The sequence below is a fragment of the Atractosteus spatula genome, chromosome 14 (genome assembly GCF_055471065.1).
Source record: "Atractosteus spatula isolate fAtrSpa1 chromosome 14, fAtrSpa1.hap1, whole genome shotgun sequence".
NCBI lineage: Eukaryota > Metazoa > Chordata > Actinopteri > Semionotiformes > Lepisosteidae > Atractosteus > Atractosteus spatula.
Window position 1 is genome coordinate 4,538,578 of NC_142719.1, and position 13,448 is coordinate 4,552,025.

At 42.7% G+C, this 13,448-nt stretch overlaps 1 protein-coding gene across 2 annotated transcripts in view; it reads right to left on the minus strand.

The window, feature by feature from the left end:
- rcan3 (regulator of calcineurin 3) overlaps window positions 1-13,448 on the minus strand; it is a 39,461-nt gene that overhangs the window by 19,751 nt on the left and 6,262 nt on the right. Inside the window, exon 3 of one of the 2 annotated variants that reach the window (XM_088931608.1) lies at window positions 5,905-5,997. The exons of the other annotated variant lie outside the window; for it this stretch is intronic. Within the exon in view, the coding sequence (XP_088787734.1) occupies window positions 5,905-5,997 (93 nt within the window). The remainder of the gene's footprint in view (window positions 1-5,904; window positions 5,998-13,448) is intronic. 2 annotated transcript variants of the gene reach the window in all.

Genomic DNA, 13,448 nt, shown 5'->3' on the forward strand with positions numbered 1-13,448 from the left:
GTACTATGGTTTTTTTTCAGAGCAGCGTCCATAAGCCCACATTTTCATTTAAATATGTACAGATACATGTGTGCCCTATGATAGACTGGTGACCCGTCCAGGGCGGATTCTGTCTTGTGCCTGTTGCTTGTTGGGAAAGGCTCCAGCTCCTCCACAACCCTGTACAGGATTATGTGGTCAGAAAATGGATGGATGGACATTCCAAAATGATGAGCATTGTTTGAAGAGCTCCTAGCTTAAAAATTAATGATAAAGTGGGTATAACTGCCATGTTTCTTTCTTGCACTTGATTTTTTGCAGGTTGACCACAGCAGATGGTGAAAATCACAGTACTGAAGAGTGGGTGTTCAGTCAGTTTTGACACTAGAGAAAACGGAACCAGGAAAAATGAAAACGTTCTCTTGCACAGGATGACAGTGCAGCACCTCCTTCGTCAGGCTCCTCTTCAGTCTGACAGCAAATTCCAAAATAAGAAAGTCAGAAATCTGCGACTCTGCTGAGCAAGTCCACTTTCCACAGACTGGGCAGAATGTAGCTGCAACAGCAATGGGCCTGGTCTTCATGTGTGTGCGAGTGCACATGTGATTGGCTTTCCTGTGCAGCCGAAAGTGATGAGTTTAGGGAAAACGTCATTAAAAAACTGGAAAAGTGGTGCCCTGCTTCCCGATGTGCTTGACATGAATCAAATGAATATTGCATAAGCCTCAGACAGAGACGTGGAAGTGCAAGGTTAAAACCACATTAAAAATTTAGCTCTGAAAGCAAAATACAACAAAATAAATCAACCAGGGGCTTATGTCCATCGTAGTGATTTATATGTAATAAGGTTAATGAATCAAATAAGACTCTCAGTATGTATTTGGCTGATCCTTTTGATCAAAGGCTCTTCAGAAAAGTTGCTCTGGAGATGCAGAAAAATCATTAATTGTGTCAACCACACATTTATCTGTGCTCATTTAATCAAAACATACTGGCTCATATACAAACCCCTAGCAGGTAAAGACTACAATGAACTTATACAGTGTAGTGAAAAAAAACAATAAGGCAAAACTGCTTTTTTGTGCAGGAGTATTGTCCTGCTCACTGACTCTCATAATTAGAACATTCATATTAATAACCTTCACAAGGGCCAATGCAACCCAGTTTGCACAAGATAACCTTGAGTGCCTCCTAGTCCTCCTAGTAGACACTGGGCTTAACGAATGTCACGCTTCTGGTAAAGCGAGAGGGTCTGAAATTATCAACCCGCCCGGACCTCAGGGGCTAGCTAGTCAGGCCGAATGGCCTCCTCTCATTCCTAGACTTTCATAGGTTGTAATGGTGGAAGCAGGATCATTTAGTTGAATGAGAGCTTCAGCTGAGACAGAGTGCACTAAAATAGCACAATAAAATTCATTTCTTTTCTCTGTCGGTGTTGTAGAATCCCATAGCAGACTGGACTTGAACAATCGATGGCATCAGTGCTTGCACCACCTGCAGTCTGAAAAGAGAGCTTGGCTGGTGGCCTTGCTTACTGGGAGCTGGTGAGCCACACAGAGGCATCAAGCTGAAGCTCAATCCAAAAGGCCAGCCCTAGGAGCACCATCATTCAAGGAATGACTGCAGTCTTTCCAAGGGGCTTCAGAAACAGCAGTTTATCTGAGATAAGCCTAACCCTGACCTGTACAGCATCAACAGCTGCTTGTTTTCTAGGGTTTACTTACATTTCTTATTTCACATGTACAGATTAAGTGCTGTATACACACACACACATACACGGTGTTCAAAGTCTTCCTAATGAAATTTGCCCGAGGTTGTGCTAAACGCAGCACATGGGGGCCAGATGAGCACCAAAAATGTCTGTGTCAGACTGTGGGCAACCTGTACTACAGCAGCAACACTTGGCCCCTAAGAAACACAAAGCACACCCTGCGAATAAAATGAAAAAAATGAACTATATTTCACAATGTAAATCTGAGCCACTGCAGTGTTGTGTCCTGATCTGACACACTGATTTTCAGTGCCATGTGTATAAGGGCTCTTCTTAAAGCCTAAGGCCAGCCAATGCACACATAAGATGTTTATGGATGTTTCTAAATGAATGGGGCTTCACTTAGGGTGTCATTCACTTAGATTCCAAGAACATCAAAACATTTCCAAAGCAATTTTAAGCCCGGCTTCTTAAGCCTGAAATAAGAAAGAAATGGCAGAGCTGCTACAGATTTAGCTGGACGAGAGAGCTGTTAAACAGCATGTGTCATTCCAAAATGGCTACCTGCAGCTATGGACAGGTCTGCGGTTATCACAGCAGTGGTATTAAACTAGCTTATATCTTACCATTTGTCATTATCAGCTTCACGCAAGGTATTATTGTCTCAAAAGTAAGGCTGGGGCAGGGAAAAATAAATTACAGGGTGTAAGACTGACATCAGTGTGATTGAATAACGTCTGGAGGAATAGACTGCCAGCTTTTCGACTTCAAAAATGCTTATTTAGGTTATTCTGGATCGACTGGAGACTTTGTTCTTTCCGTTTACATGCATATTAGCCAGCACATATACCACACACAGGTACAAGTGCAGAAAAAGAGAGCACAGCATTAGAAATGAACCAACTGGTCTGTTTTCTGAACAGCCACCAGTATACAGCATACATAAATTAATATTCAACACTACATTTTCTGACAGCAGGTCAGATTCCACACAATTTCTCAATATTAATCATGACATGATGAAAAAAACAGGAAGTGCTTAAAAAAAGTTGGAAAGGACAATTATGCACGAAGCAGAAAATGTTCCAACAAAAGGAATTACAGGTCTGCAACCTTCACGACGTGACGATAGATGCAGAGGGAAGCACAATTGACAGCACTCCACCTCCAAGAGTGAAGATCACCAACAAAACACTTATAATACAATGTGCAAGTGTTTGGGGGTGGACAGTGATTTCTCAACAAACATGCTGCAGCAGCTTATGTCTTTAATGTCTTTCTGGTTACCTGTCAAGAGGGATTTCTGAATGCCTCTGCCACTAAAGGCATTGCCCAGAGTGCAAACTGAGACCTCTAGGTCCAACATGGCCTATTCCAGCCTTGACTATGCCCTTAACTGACAGTGAGGTGGTCACTGACAATCTGCCACCTGCTGCTGGGGGTGTGGTGGGCTGGGGTTGGTCAGAGTATCCTTGGCACAGCATGCAACAGTGCCACCTGGATCATATTAGGCACTTGTGGGTTTTAATTAAACTCAACAGGCGTGGGTACCCCGTTTCCACTGGCACACCTGAGCCTAGCAAGTGCCAGACCTGAACCTGCCGGGGGTCGGTCACCACAGGTCGGGAATCTTTCCACTGCGGTATTCGAGCCAGAGTGCAGGACGTCACAGAAACAAATTTCATTTGCAATCCTGCTTTATTTTTTTTCTCCCCAAGGCATTGCTTCGGAGTTCATGCCTCTTATTGCTAATTCCGAATGAATTCCCACACGTACAGTTTTATTTCAGATGTCCTTCTTGAACAACGGACTCTTCAAACAAATCTTCAGGAGACCACGGCCAAACTTCTCTTTCTTCTTCTAAATCTACACCACTATCAGCTGGGATCCTCCTTCTCTCTTGTGCACTCACTGACGCAACGCTATCACCAGAGGTCTTTTAAACTTACTACCAAGCCAGTACCACATCGGTGGCAGGGCTAGAGGTTCATACTTTCATTCATTCATTCATACGGTATGTTCGGCTGACATTTGGAATCTTACAGCAGGGAGCCCAGACATGCAGCAGTAGCAAAGGGGCTGCAGATCATTGAAAACAGGGGATGAGCTCTGGCAGCTGCGTGTTGCAGAGGAAGGCTCGCAAGGCCTCGGCCTCAACCTCTCCCATGCTAGTGCGTTCAAATGAAATAACCACCCAACCAGAGCATTCAAGGTGCAAATTCTTCTGGAGGATTTATTTTGCTCTTTTCTTCGAGCGATTCTCATTCTGTCACTCAACACTTGGGAGATGCTGTGTTTGACAAAGTGTTTTCCCAGACCCACTCAGAAAGGCAAGAGACAACATAGGTAAAATGTTAACACTGGTCAGTCCTGATATAGTATAGACGGTATATTCCTATCCATGCTGCTCATAACTGCAGTATGGAAAAACTGCAGACAGCAAGAGCAGCTTAGGTATAAAACAATGTACAATGCACATCATCATTTACAATCACCGGCTGTGCAGGGAAAGATTAATTCTCCAGCACGGAAACAAAGGCCCCTTTCTAACACGTCAAACTGCAATACCTCAGACTGTGCAAGCTAATGTCAAAAGGTAACATCGCTCACTTCAAAGAGATGATACCGCCATCGGTTACATCAGTTAAAAAGTAGAAAATATGTTTCGGATCCTCCTGACCAACACGGTCCTGGGATCGGCTCTGGTCTTGGGTGTGTCTGTGTGGAGTCTGCATGTTGCCCTCACGCTGGTGTGGGTTTTCCCTGGGTGCTTCAGTTGTCGCTCAAGAACACGCTGGCTAGGACTGATTTTTGTCTGTGATTTCTGTCTGTGCCTGTGGCCAGGGGAGGGACTGGCGGTTTCGTCCAGTGGACAGAGTCTTGAGCAAGTTCCACCTCCCCCCGCGATGATTTTGGGAGAAGCTCCAGCCTGCCGTGACTCCCGCTTTCCACTGTGGCTTTCCGATAACAGCCAATACTACTAATAATGAAGGCTCAATGGCTGGTCATGACAGCACCGCTGTGGATCAATTCAGACCAGCAGGGAAGCATTGTGGCTAACAGCACTATAACATTTACTGTGTTGGACCAGGGTATGGGCACTGAAAAAATTATTACAACTCCGTGCAGCCATGGCAAAAGAGCTATAATACAATATGTTAGTAAACCACACAACATTCAAATACACAAAGGAAAACTAAAAATCCCAATCAAATTTATCTTTTGGGAGAGTCAATATCAATACCTGCAGTCAAAGATCTCACGCAAAGATCTCTGACTGTGTGTTAATGATCTGGGAAAAAAAGGAAGTAAAGTCAATTTGTACTGCATTGCCACAAAATCTCAGTCAAATCCAGCCAGTAACCCAAAGCTCTAACTTGTTCACATTTCAGAGGGTGCAAATGTTGTTTATAGGTGACCTAACTGTACTGCTTACCAACATATACTCTATCATTTATGACTGAACTGGCACATAGGAGAAGACGACATTGCAGCGCTCCAATTACTTTGATAACATCTCTCCGCAACAGCGGAGATCTGAAAGATGCCTCTCTGCTCTCTTCCAGGTTATTTTTCTTGGTTTGGGGTGTGCACCATCAGGTACAGTGCAATGGCTATGCCTAGATGGCACTGGGAAATTTGCATTGGAATACTTAAACGGTCGAATCTGTCGTCTCCAATAAAGCTATCTGCAGTGCAGTGGCAGAATAAGTACTGGCACTCTCATCTGCCAGAGGTTACTGCTTCCTGTTTTTTATTGAATCCTGCCCCGTGACCATTAGGAACAAAGCTACCTGCAATGTTCTTGCAGGGAATTGGCACTGCATATCAAACTGCCTCTCGGTATTCCGCTGTGATTCATTTCCATTCATCACTCCACTCTTTTACAGAGGTAGTTGACTTCCAGAATTGAATGGTGCACGTATTCACAGGGAGATATCTGATCCTAACTAGCTTGGGTTATCAATAATAAATAGGCATGAATGTACACAGCACCGTATTACGGCATTTTCCTTCCTCCTCAGAAGAGAAGCACATCTGTCATCACGATTCCATCTACTGTGGATTCATTCACAAAGTCCATGAATCAGAAGACAAGAGAGTCAACACAATACCCTGCACAGGAGCTTGTCCTGACTGCTTCGCGTACAGAATATAAACATCTTTTCAGGCAGCAAGTAGAAATTAAAATAAACAACAGAGCATTACTGTACCTGCATTTTGTCGGATGTAAACACCTCTGAGTCTACCTCACACGCAATCACAGCCAGGACTTCCAGTTTCATATTAAGAGATGGCATTCCCTTCTAGATCAAGAAAAAAGGATATTGAAACCTATTTGTTCTAGTTTTAAGCAAAAGAGTAATTCTGTAACTCCAAAAGCTCTGCTAGCTGTAAGGTGCTTTTGGAAGCACTGGTAACACCACTAGACTTGTGAGAAGGAGCTCTGTGGCTGTATGCTCTCTGTGCTTCACAGACAGCCTGCTTTTAGATGCACCAACCAGAGAGCGTTCAGACCCAGCACTGACGTCATTCGCTGCCTGCTAATTTGCAGTGCTGCTCTTGACTAATCCCGCTGTGCTAGTACTTGCAGAACAACACCATGCACTGCAGACAATAAAAACTTAAAACCTGCTTCTCTGCTGATACAAAGGGCTTCCTGTGGGCAAAACTGCCCATTCAACAACACAGCATTATGATACCTGCGAATTGCATCTTGAAAAACATACAGCAAGACTGACTACCTCCAATGTTTTTTATGTAACAAAAAAGGAAAATGTTTACCAATATCACAAAACCAGAATTAAAGACTTGTAACAGCATTTAAATTAATGAAGTTTCCAGCGTTATTTTCCAGCTGGTTTTTAACTACAATTCTGAAAACATCAGGAACGACTTCAGATATAATTGTCTGAACCAGCTGCTATCTGAATTTGGGCTAGCAGTGTTGGTGCTCTTTTACTTGATGGTGTTTAATATACTGTAGGAACAAGACCACATTGAGATAATTGGTGTAAAAAAAGCTGAAGCATGTGAAGTCTGGTCAACTGTTAGGTGCTACTAGCACTCATGACAGGCACACAATTCACCACATCAGGACAGGTGAGGCTTGGAATGATTCTTCCTTTGATGGAAACGTCTTCAAAAGTTCTCTAGCATACCATGAATAGGCTATTGCTCACACAAAGTACATTTAGCCTCTAGTCAATTAATGCTGAATGAAATCACTTCAGGCATGATATCATTCAATTAATATTGGACATTCAAAGTGAGGGAACAACAAAAAGGCTACTGTACTTCATTTCTTTGTTGATAGCCCGCTTTTATCAACCTAGAATATATTGTCTTTTTACGAAACTAATTAAAAGATAAAGTCTCAAGCTGTGTGATTAACTGGAAATGTAAATTTTCTTTGTCACATAATATCATGCAAGTCGTCCACATTCAAAGGATTTAATGATTGTGCAAGAAGTAGGAAAAAAAAACTGTTTTCAGTATCCTGTATTTCAGTTATTTTAATGAGCTCCATCGGGTACCGTGATGCATGGAATCAAGCATGACTGACTCAAATTAAACTTTTTTTTAAGGTTCACAAGTGGATAGGAATATAGATAATGGCTGCCATGTTGTCATGCAGAATAAAGAATGCATCTGAAGGCATTCCATCGTGGCCAGGGTGGAAAGGAGGCACAGGGACTAGTGTGTTACCTCACCGCTCCTAGGTCCTGGGTCCGAGACTGGCCACTCTAGCCAGATTCAGGTGTCTGTGCAGAGATTGCGAAGTGCTGGCTAGACCTGACTGGCCACTCCAAACTGACCTTCTTTCTATCTCCCATTCAGGCAAGAGAATGGTCTCATCCTCCCGGTGCTGCCTTGAGCTCTGAATCTACAGGACAGGCCTGTGGCTTGCCGGCTGCATCGCCAGGATAACTGGTTTTTCCATTAGCAAGCAGGTGGAGTATTGGCTGTTTCTATGTTTTCGGTAAATATATGATACCCTTGTAGCCACAAGTTTTTCTCAGGTGGACAGCTTTTAGGCCTTGAACAAACTCCCATCCTTACCTGTAAGCACCTGTAAAAACAGGTGCAGTAAGACTACACACTCAGGATCCTGTCATCCTAATATAACACCTAGTCTCTGCCCCCTGCTCACAGCCCCCAGTCCCCACGGCAACCGGCCACGTTCGCACGCAGAATCAAACACCTCCCGCTGCCGTGAGAACATGATACGGTTGTCTGTCACTGCTACCTGCTCCCACTTAACGGGCAATTACTTTATTGGCGCTGGATACTTAAGCCGTGTCCTGTCCTCTCTCAGGTGCCCTGTCATTGGGTAATTGCCCTGAGAGTCTCAGTGATCTTCACACAAACCTGTCTGTCTGTGCTACTCCAGAATTCCACCCACAACAGCCCGACCCTTCAGACCAGACACCAGACCTGACCACCAGCTCGAAAACCTCCTCCATTATTCTGTGTGCTGCACGGCCGCTTACAGCGTGTACAGCATGTTCCCTGGTCTGCCTGAATACCAGTGCATGCTCCACTCAGAGTGTCCACTGGCTTTCAAAGGCCTAGAATTCCTTGGGTTAGAGCCGGGCCATTACACCTTAATCTTAGATTGGGTCTAAAATGCAACCTTCACACATGGCACTCAGACCTCCTAGTACTGTTTCTTTAAGGCCCAATGTTCCCACAGATGCCCTGCAAAACCACAGTGGCATCATCAGATCACAAGATCCCATTCCTCCTTATAAAACGGGCCATGCGCACAGTCCACGCACAGCTCCCAGATATCCAGAAAGCCTAAGCTTTGTTCTTTTTCCTTAATTATTCCAAAACTGCACTGTAAATCTGCTTGGCAACTGCACACCAGGATTTATATAATCTGTGCAATAAAGGCATTCACAGCACTCAAAGGGGCTGATTTGTTAACACAGAGTCCATTTTGGTTTAAAGGAGTCATTGCTGATAATCCATTAGAAACTGTGGGACGCAGTTCCTGTACAGCTGCTAATCAATGCCTGCTGGCATTAAGGAACAGAGTCTTTGCATTCTTTTATGTAAATCGGAGCAATAGCCGATGAGCAAACAACTTAATCACAATGAACTCCTGGGGATGTAGAAGAACGTCTGCAAAAGATATCCAATTCCTCGATGTTTCTATCATAAGAGTCCATCTCCCACATTTAATTAACATAATCTATGTTAATGAAAGCAAAACAACACGCTGTCCCTCAGTGGTTTTCATTCTTACTCCAAGTACTTCTGAAGAAGCAACCCTCTGGTAGAGGAACAACGAATCCCCTACGGACTGGATTCAATCAAAACTTTGATCCACCTGCCAAAATGTTACGGAGGGTTTTCTCTGGACTGGATCGAAAATCCTCTGAAAAAGCAAAATCTGCCATCTTGTCATAATCCGCAATATGCAACTGGTACAACAAAAAATAATTCTACTGTAAACAGTCATTAGTAAACAATATTCCTTTGGGCAAGTTCTCCCCCCTGCTGAAAATCTAGGCCACACTTGGAAAAGCATTCTAAATACTGTACATACACTTACAAATTGAACAAAATGACAGTAATTATTGAACTGCTCCTGCCCCACATCTAATCACTGTCTAGCTGAATAACTCTTGAGAGATCAGCATGTGAAAAGTAAGGCTCATTTTGGAAGGGCACCACAATGCTTCATTTGTCTTCATTTCATAGAAACTCAGGGGGCAGACCTTCAACCGGTTTTCAAGCATTGCATAACACACCTGGACAGCCCACACAGCACAGCCTGTTACTGTTGTGTAATTTGCATCTGCAGGAAATAAGACTCCTTAAGCCAAAGCCCAGGTTTACCATCTATTTCGAAAGCCTTAATGTGGAACACATGGGCTGGGAGACAGCTTACAACACAGTGCAAGGCTATACAAAAGGAAGCGGATCATTTTCCATTCATGAACAACGAAATGCAGTGATGCAAAATGTATCAGAGACAAAGGTAAGGATTATCTTCTTTTTTTCTCAGTTTCTATTTTTAGAATTGTATGTTGGTCATAAAACCCTGCTTTCTTTACCTTGTGAGTGCGCTAAACCAGAGCTATGAGTCTGAAAAAAACAAAAAAGGAAAGCAGTAACATCATTAATTCTTACTTGATTACTCTGCCTCTATCAAAATGTTTTGCTGCACTGCAACAAAAAACAGGAGGCAAGGGGGTGTACTACAGCATGCAGCTTGACAGATGAGCTTACACGTTGTTTCAATGTACAACAGACAAAAGCAGAAAGCAAGCATGAGCCACTATCACAGAAGTCTAAACAAATCCGGCCACACTCCTAAAGGCAGTCCAAGATCCCCAGTGTTTTTACATTTTAACAAAATATCTCATTTAAAAGTAATTTTGAAAAATAGCAAATGAAAATGATAAACTGCATGCTTCATCGGGTTTCTTTATAATCACCTGACTAATTATGTTTATCGATCAATCTGTCACAAAAAGCTTTTGTCAATAAGAAACATTACCACAGCTATATACAGTCCACTATGATGGATTTGTCTTTAGCGCACTCTACTAATTATGATTTGACGCTTGAAATGTCCAGTGTATTTAAGTGTCCACCACCACAGTCCCACCACAGTCCCAGATACAGTCTCAAACTCTCGAGAAAGAGTTCAATGTTCAAAGTTCACAATGGTCGACCGCACTTAAAACCTCATCCCTAATGGAAAAAACAAAGCATGGCACTTCGCGTACTGTAGCACACAATGCAGTATACTGCAAAACACATGCTAGAGGAGACAAGCAGGAACTATGGGTAGGTTCAATCACACTCACATCGTGCTTCTTTTGGGGCAAAAGACAATGCATAATGTTCTAAAGACTGAGAGCACAGGCAGGCTTGCAGGCAAGCAAGTGCAGTTTTTAAATACCAAGGCAAATGTTTGCTAGCCTACAGATACATCCCTTCGTTCTCTTCCATGCTTGTGGTGCTGTTATGTACAAAGCGTATACCATACACTGATTTAAACTGGGTTGGCTAATTAGGTCACTTTGAAAGCACAGGCTAAAGTTAGGAGTCTATCAAACATTTGTTTTAGGGTGGCAACAAGCATGCCACTTGCTTTTCTGACCAATTGCACATTTCCTCTATATGCTATAATGTTACCTCAGTGTTAAAACAAGCAATTTTCTGTTAGGAGAGAACAGTGTTTCATTTGAATAAATTCTACAAGGTTTCTGGAGCTGATAATTCTCTTACAACAGAACAAAACCCTGTGCAATTAATCAAACGCTCACCACGCATATAGCCTGCAGGGACTACACATGTTCCACTCTGAAAATGGCCAGGATGTAAGGGCACAGGCGTAAAAAGCAAGTACTAGATAACAAGATGCCCAAAAGCAGAGAAGTCTAGAAGATCAAACCCTTTAAAGCAGATGTTTTGTCGTATACAGGTTACGTATAGAACATTTCTTCCCTTAGTGTACTGTGTTTTTAATGCTTATTAAAGGTACTGGACAGACAGGACTAGAAAAGTGGTGTAAAACAAATTCTCTTTAAAAAAGCCTGTAAAGGACAAGAGCAGCCAATCTTTCTAAAGATTTTCATATCGGAAGCGATTTGTGTTCTCCAGCTGGAATGAACTCATAACTAACCCATAGCTAACTCATTTCATTATCCAGCGGGGCTAATGTCTCAAGCCTGACATCTCATAAAAGTTAACCAGGGCATTTTGGAGCTTTACCATGCTAATACCACACATCTGCTTTGCATGTCACAATACCACAATAATTATGTGCTTTACCATGCATTTACCTTGCTTACACTGAGATCTACAGCTTGTTCCTATGTTTTTACTATGTGGGACACCAGCGGGCACTGGTCTCCACAGCTTGACTCTTCCTGGCTTGACCTCTAGCATATAGAAGAGTTTGTGCTTCTACTCTAGTGCAAAATTAAGGTTCCAGTGTTTCAATGCCACTAAAGATTTTTAATAACTTCCAACATGTCACAGAAGTAGCACTTGTGAAAACAAAGAAGCATCTCTGTTTATGAGCAATACTAACAAACTTGTAGGATGTGTGGCTATTCCACCCCACCAACTACCAAAAGAGGTCTTGAGCTTCTCTTAGACTCAATATTCACATTCAAAATGCCTCTTCTTTTTTCTATTCTTCTGTTGAAATCCCCAGTTTTCAACACAATCACCTGATCTGAAATAACAGACCCCTCACTCCAGTGTTCCATGGCATTATAACAACTGAGTACAGGCCTTTGTTGACAACACCTGTGCTCAGTTAACTCTGGAAATCCTAGAAATTGGACAGGTTTATCCAGTATTCCACCAGACTACTGTATGTAGGTCTAGCTCCTTCTGAGGAGCTCCTTGCACTATTAAAAGGTTACAAAGGGGTATGCATTATGCCATATCACTGGCCCAACAGACACCCTCTATAACTTTGCCCCATATTCGGTCATACAAGGAATAGCACAGGAAACCTTTAGAACAAGAATGAAGAAAGTATTCTTTCTTTTGAAGCTTCATGAAGGCAGCACACCTAAGCCACTGAAAAGGGGTTATTTTTGGACACAGGCACTGGGGTCTTGTACAAGACTCAAGCAGGAAATTTCTGGAGTGCAATGATGGACTGCAGCCCGAGACAGAAGCTGCTGCAGACAAGAGGCAGTATTTCTTCTGTGTCTCTCAGACGAAAAAAACAGAGCGGAAATTTCATACTCTGTGATAAAAAGTCCTTTATCCATGCAACTGCGCAACATTTGGTTCCCCGATAACGTGGCTGCGAATTGTTTTCTATGAAAACATTATTATAAAGGAGAGAAGTGCGTCTAATAAAATACTAAAATAATATAATAAAAAAGTCCACTTTGTCTCTGTGTTCTCTGCCTTCATCTCAGGCGACACAGTATAAATGTACACCATACTCCTCCACCAAACAGACAGACAGGACAACCAGCTCATCTGAGAAGAGTGCACGCTTATGTTTTGGAATGGGGGCGAACGCTGAATCAGTCAGCTTGTGACTGTGGTCATTTCTGTCAATACCAGGCTAATCCAGCAAAGGAAGGATAACTTTGGCAGAATGCCTGTGCCATCACAGTCCCGTCTACACAACAAAGCCGAAGCAGTGCTCAAGGCAGCTTCCTGTCACCACTGCAGTTGTTGTAATCTAGGCCATTCTATTTATAAAGCAGGCATCCAGGCAGGCTAAACCAGGGAAATTCACAGAATGCTGCAGTTCCTATATTTTGCATGCAGAGGAGCAATTTTCACAGTACGCTGTACAGGGATGACACATCTCTTGTGTCTTAACTGGCAAGCCCAGGGCTGTTTGTTTGTTTGTTTGTTTGTTTGTTTTTTAATCAAGTGTCTATTTCTGCCACTTTTTATTTACTTCGTTTAATCATTCACTAATTAAAAGATCTGGATTCTGTAATACACTTCGTGAAAATGAGTTACAATGCAGCAAGAAGACAGCTCCACTGAGCCCTAATCTAGTGGACCAGCAAACTGAAAACAACATTTACATTTTTCTACAATAGGTCAGTGTTGTTATATAGTCTAATCTAGTAAAATATTCTATTTAGCTACATTTCTTTAAGGGAACCAAGCAGTGTAAAAGCTGTCCTGTTCCAAGCTCTGCGACCCTCCATTCCATCCCCGCTGGACTCGTGTGTGTAAGACTACTGCTCTGGATTTGTGCCTATTGTTGTGCTTGGTCTGTCAATCCAGGTGACAGCCTATA